Source organism: Morone saxatilis, unplaced genomic scaffold, assembly GCF_004916995.1.
Source record: "Morone saxatilis isolate NCDOM2014 unplaced genomic scaffold, NCSU_SB_2.0 Contig16, whole genome shotgun sequence".
In the NCBI taxonomy this organism is placed as follows: domain Eukaryota; kingdom Metazoa; phylum Chordata; class Actinopteri; family Moronidae; genus Morone; species Morone saxatilis.
Genome location: NW_023339718.1, coordinates 25,296,803 through 25,303,518, shown reverse-complemented (window position 1 = coordinate 25,303,518; position 6,716 = coordinate 25,296,803). Strand labels below are relative to the sequence as shown.

Here is a 6,716-nt window from a genome sequence, read left to right as displayed (position 1 = left end):
GATTAACTTAACTAGAAAAGATAAATGAACATTTCAAGAGTCAGGACTGTTGTGCTATTGTCAGTTAGATTTGGTCAGAACAATCAAATATTAAATCATCTATCTTTGCTCATCTTGCCATTAAGTGTGTAAAAAGATTATCAAGTTCTTTTTAAAATATAAAAATTATCGGTTAACGGTATCGGCCATGAGAAGCAAATAATTATCGCTTATCAGCTGAAAAAAATCCATATTGTGCATCCCTAGTAGGAACACTGCCTTTTTCGGAATAAGGTCAAAAGGAATATTTTGTGCCCGTAAAAGGTAGTCAGTGATAATCCAAAAAAAAAAGCAAAAGCTGTAAGGCATGAAGTCATATGAACTTACAGGTAACTCACTGATTGGACACATCCTGTGTCATTATTGCTATATGCACCATCATGGGGAAAATCAATGTTTAAAAATGACAGCAGTCGTGTTGAGCTTTACTGAGCCCTGCGTTCTTATTTATGTTCTCCTCCAGTGTCACAAAGAGCTCCTAAAGAAATAACTGATGACTGTTACTAGAATAGACACTGGACCTTGGATATCATATAGTGACAAACAAGTAGAAATGGAGAAAGGGGGTGTTTTGTACCATGCTCACGCTTCCCTGTGGACTCTTGAGTGGTGAGGAGGTTAGCAGAGTCCCTAATAGTGCAGCAACGACCAACCACTGGGCTTTATGATGGTTGGTACAGTATGTGACTCTAGTAGAAATCTAGACTAATACTGAACCCATCTACTGATCGTCAACAGGCAAGGAAGAAACCAAGCAACGTATGTATTTATGCAAATGATTTGGTAACCATGGTAACACACGTGTATCGTACCGTATGAGTGCAGTCCCCAGTACATCGATTAAACCAGGAGTGTTGTGCTAGCGTCCGACCACATGAACTGAACTACAGGTGAGAAAAGTGATCTTGCCATCACTGTGAGTACAATATTCATTCTTCTGCATTCTTAGAGTGGGAAATTTCAAGTGAATGATATTAGAATAAAATCAAATTAGTCCTCATTTTTCTCAGGAGCCCTGAGAACTCAGTAGAAGTCCTCAGGAGGTCCCTGGACTCCACTTTGCACAGCAGAGCTGTAAATCCCCTTAGAACAAGCCAGCTCACAGATTCATATCCACGGCAGGCTAAGACAATTCCCCGGAGTTCTCAATATTTAACTGATGATATCTGACTGAGAAGTGGCCAGAGTCCTCAGTCACACTCTGCTCTCGCTCTCAGTAGTAGGTGCACCAGTTGCTGTAATCGCTGGGCATCAGGCCACCAGTGATGAGCAGGATCAAGTCCACAAACCACCAGATTCCCAGGCCTCCCAGGGTGAGCAGCTTCCCGACAGCAGTGCCAGTGTGGCCCAGGCAGAACCGATCGACCCCAAAGCAACCCAGGAAAAAGGAGTACAGCAGCGTGGTGATGAAATAGTGCCCGGTGTATCTGTGCAAAACCAAAAGCAAAATGTTCAAGAAGAGATTTAAGGCAATTTAATGTCAGCTGAAATGTCATTTCCTTTTAATTTTATACCTTGAACCTTACTCATTTGTATGATTCCTGAACCTGTAGATGTCCAATGGAAAAATAAATATAAGCACTAACATGATAATGATGAAACAAACCACAAGACTGTAAAAGACGTTGGTGCAGAACACCTGCAGTTCTGATCTACATGGAGTGTAAAAGCAACACCTGTTCTGTACAATATCACAAGTGAACAGAAACATTTTATTTTTTTTAAAACATTATAACATAATAGCATTTATCCAAGTACTACGCTGCTGTAGTGTCTTTGTGCAGGTGCTGCTTTGATTGTGTCCTGCTGCTGCATGGCTCTGATGTCCATGCAGTTACTACAGAGATTAACTTCATGTGCTGATGAATGCAGAGGGATGCTGGGAGAACATGGTGTACTGTGAAAACATGAGAAAAAAGTGGTGGTTCTATACATTTGTAAACATTGCCCTCTAGTGGTAAGGTCCTGATACCAAAGATGTTCATATGAATGAAGTGAATTTGAATTTTAGATGTGGAAATATGTACAGCTACAGTGCACAGTGTATGGGTAGAAACATCTCTGACAGTGAATGTGTGTTTGATACCAATATTTGATCTATTTTGTTACATTTGAGTGTGTGTATGTATCAGCCTCAGTACTCATGTCTGGGTCTTATCTATGTACGCTCTATTCAATCTCTGCTGTCGTCATCACCAAATGTCCATGCATCCCAACTAATTCAACTCAACTAATAGCACACATTTACTGTTTACATGGCTAGCCCCTGGAGATGCATCATCTCATTTTCAACAGGGTCTGTGCCATTACATTTAATAAACTTAACGTTATTTTATATGTTTTCGATATGTTTTTATATGTTTTCTTAGAGAAAAGAACTGAGAGGTTAATCTGATAAGAGTGTCTCAGTAAAGGGTATAGGACTGTAACAAGACTAAAGGTCTACAGCCATGCTAACGGCTCTGTGAGGCTGCACTGAATGCTAAACATCAGCATTCTTCCATAACCACAATGACAACTTTAACCTGCATTGCTAAGCTGCTATATCATTTATATCATGTTTAGTATATCATGCTAACATTTGCTAGTTAGTAATAATCACAGCAATAAGTACAACAGAGGCTGACGGGAATTGGGGCCGAAACTAATGATTATTTATTAATCAGTCAATAATTTTCTCTAACCATGAATTGATTTTATTTGGATTTTTTTGGTCCATAAAATCTGTGAAATATTACTGAAAACACAATGTGGCCAAGTGCAATATCCAAAAAGCAGAAGCTGTCATTTTTTGGATAAAAAAGGTAAATTGTGTGGGAATATCATTAGTTTTGCTGGTTTTTAGTTATACCACTATAAGACCGCTGCACTGATGCTTAGACATTACAATACTTTACAGGCACAAAGGCTGTGCAATTGCATGTCTGTCCATTTCAGGGTTCCAACTTGTTTTAACAAAACATTTTCCAGAAATTTTTCTGGACAATTCAGGACAGCTCACAGTCACAGAATATACCTTTAGGCCTCGTATTGACTTAAAGTCTAGTTTTATGCCTATTTTTTAATGATGCAGGGTTCATAATGAAGTGTTTCAGTTTCATTACGATGCCAAAAAGATGGCTCCAAGTCCCTTCCACTGTGCGTCTGGTGTGAACAGCTAGACTGACTGACATGGCCAAAATGAAAAGGGAGCTTTTAAAATGTCTTTCCGCTCCACTTCGTGTCTGATAAACCCACTGTGAGGTGTCATGCCGCGCAGCTTATCTTACCAACACTTAAATTTCAAACAAAATGCACACCCAGGTTTACATAGGGGATCTGAGTGAGGATATTTCCAGGATAATGTAGATTATTTCCAGGACATTTGGTCATTTTAAACCATTTCCAGGTATTTCAGGATGTGTGGGAACCCTGCATTTCTTTGTTCATCTGTGACCAAGCCATCTCAGAAACTATTGGCTAGACTGGTAACTATATCATGCAGCAGAAAGAACTTTCCATTCCCAAATGAGTGTACCTCCTGGCCTGTCTCTCACACAAACACAATATCTGAGAAAGAAGCCCATTGATTTTAGTGAACTCATGACCTTCCTTCTAGCATCACTATCAGGCCTAACTTCGGCTACTCTTACATAACTGACTGCAAAGGCAATGGGGGAGATGACTCGGCTCCAGCAGAGGTCTGCACTCTGTGGGTTGATTTCTTGACACAATCACAGACACATACAGTATATACACCAATAGATGGCCACTTATTTTATTAATCTGAGCCAAGAGCAATACAAGACTGAGGGCAACGTTCCCTTCTCACATCCCTGCTCTCTCATATGATTTATGTAGAAATCATATGAAAATAGACAAACAGCCTAGTTTGTGTAACTCATAACAAAGCAAGCTGCTACATCTTACATGAATCCATCATCCAATGTGCTGTCATCCTGCATGTCACTTACTTACAAGAGGGAAAAAAACTCACTCACTTATAATGTTAGAGATGATGTGGGACCCACTAATAAAGCAAAAATGTAAAGATTTGACATCGTCTTCATTCCATATTTGGTGGCGAGGTACCAGAGCGAGGCCAGTCAGATTCTTACAGTTACAACTGCAACTAATGGTTATTTTTATTATTGTGTCATTTGTAGATTACTTTTTTTGTCTTAATCTACAATTTGAAATGAAATTGAAAATGTCGAAAAAAATATATTTTAAATAGTTTCACTATTTCCAAGACCCCATTTTAAATTGTTTGTTTAGTCGGTAACTCAGAGGCAATTTAACTAAATCTGACAGGTAAAATATATTTTTAAAACAATTACATCTGGTACAGCATGTAGAGTATAATACAATGTGATTGTTATTGTTGTTCACCGCTTTTCCCAATAACTAAAAGGGTACTTATGAATGTAAAATAGATGAGGAGACTGATTATGGAGCGGAAAGATAAAGAAACTGTATGTGTTAAATGATAAATCCTTTTTAAAATGTGTTTTTTTAAGACAGACTCAGGCTGTGTGCTTCTCCATATTTCAGCCCTGATTTTATCCTGAATACCAAACATTTGACCTCAGTGAATGAGCTTCCAAACAACAGGGAACACATGGTTTATGCTTTTCATACAAGAAGACATTATCAAGGTGTAGCTGTATGACATATTTGTTTACAGCGCAGTTAACTGGTAAAGCCAAAGAATATGAAGGAAAAAAAAACAGTTGTCATTTTACCTGAATACTAAATTCAAACATCAGCTCATTGAAGGGCCATATTCCAACGCGTATGCATGTGTTTTACCGGGTGAAGCATTAAACTAATATAGTTCTGCATGGGGTTTGGCATGATACTATTGGCACATTTAGATGTATACAGTTGTGTGTCCAGCAGAGTATGCCTTACTTGATGCACGGTACGTGTCCTCTGAGGAATTCTCTGGGTCCGGCACACTCGATTTCATCGAGTGCAGTGCACATAACCTGGGTGTAGTTCACCTCTTTTTCAGTCTGGCCACCCCACTAGAGATAAAAACAGTCATTAAGTTAAGTGCTGCTGAGGGATTACCAACATAAGACGTTCTTAAGAAATAAAACTTACCCCAACACAGCCGTGGCCCATCTCCAGACAGGCACTGTGGTTGCCTGCATGATCTACAGGGTCCTGACAGTAGATGAACTCCTCCGGCCTTCATTGCAATGTATGACCAAAGACAGAGTTAGGAATGCAGTATGGCATTGCTGTGAAAAGGACTGATTTGTCTAAAACAGGCATCCTTGTTGACACTCGCCAAACTTCATTCATAAAATTTGACAGTTAACAATCCCCTGATTTATTGCAATAATGCATACCAAGTAAAAGATGACTTAAAGCCTATTGCTTGTCATTAAGGTCTTACAGTAAATTCGGCATTAAATACATGACTAATTAAATAAATGTATACTCCATAACAGCTGTTTAACACGGGAGAACGTGAAAGATAGACTCGTTTTAGTTGACCTTATGGCATATACGTTATATTCTAAAAGTCTTTTCGCAAATGTGACTTTTGTGGAAACCACTTTATCCACGTACACAGCACGATGTAACGTTAACGTCTGCTGTGTCACAACAGCCACTGCACGTAGCATTAGCCAACATGCTAACGAGAGGGCCCTGTCCTGACTGCGGTACGTTACTCACAGGTAGCTGCAGAGGACGACCGGGGACGGGGGTCTGTACTCATAGGGCTCTGTGTGGTTCGGACTTTCCACAGATCTCACAGTTTCGGGCTGCTCGCTGAACGGCAGCGCTGTGGCTGCCTGGCCGGAAGAGGAAGCAGGAGGCTCCGTGGTCGACGAGTTTTGGGAGTGAATTCCTTCCAGACATTGTAACAGAATAACCGTGAGTAGCAGCAGGAACTGTCCGCACAGCAGAATGTAGCTCAGTGGAATCATTGTCACCCTCAGAGTACTGCAGGAACCCTTGTTATGTAGTCATTCATGGCTAGCGGCAACGTTAAGTTAGCTCTGTACGAAGGTTTGTTTGTGTCGCCTGTGTATGACGTCGTCAAAAAGCGCGTGGAGTGGTAAATACCGTAAACACGGATGAACTCTGGCAGGAAGAAAAAGACGTAAGAATATAATAAAGGACGGACGGGAGGTATAAATACATAAGTTAGTAAATAATACATAAATAAATATTTTGGTAAATAAAAAGGCTATTTGTGCAATTTTACATGTATTTATTTCTGTATTTCTACCTTTATTTATTTATGCTAATGTACTTTGTTGTCCTTCAGTAGGCTGTACTCAGTCAAACTGTTTTCCTTTTTTTTATTGCCCCCAGTCGACAGTGATAGCTGAAGAGTTACAGGGTAGAGAGAGAGGAATTCTCATGTAAGGCAGCCATCACATAAAATTGGTGCTGTATATAAATCAGATGCCCAGACTTGATTGCCTGCATGTCCCTCTCACAGTGTTCAGAGGGTTGCTGGGAGACTTTAAGGGGTGGCAGAAATATATGCTGATTTAATAGCAAACAATCACATATGTCAATATGTGTTTAGTAAAGCCCCCAAATGAAGATATTTGAACTCAAAAACATTACATTATTGTGGCATATTAGTAAGGCATTGAATAGAAATATCTAAAAGTGGCAGTAGAAATCAATTAGTTAAAGTATATGTGTTAAAGGGGAACTTTGGCAGA

At 39.6% G+C, this 6,716-nt stretch overlaps 1 protein-coding gene across 1 annotated transcript; it reads right to left on the bottom strand.

The window, feature by feature from the left end:
• Positions 1 to 213: 213 nt before the first annotated feature.
• Positions 214 to 6,078, bottom strand: tm2d2 (TM2 domain containing 2). Its single transcript, XM_035657777.1, has 4 exons — positions 5,710 to 6,078; positions 5,128 to 5,215; positions 4,933 to 5,048; positions 214 to 1,466 (listed from the first exon to the last, which is right to left on the bottom strand). Exons 1-4 carry the CDS (start codon positions 5,961 to 5,963, stop codon positions 1,253 to 1,255), a joined length of 672 nt encoding a protein of 223 aa, XP_035513670.1. The 5' UTR covers positions 5,964 to 6,078; the 3' UTR covers positions 214 to 1,252.
• Between the last annotated feature and the right edge of the window lie 638 nt (positions 6,079 to 6,716).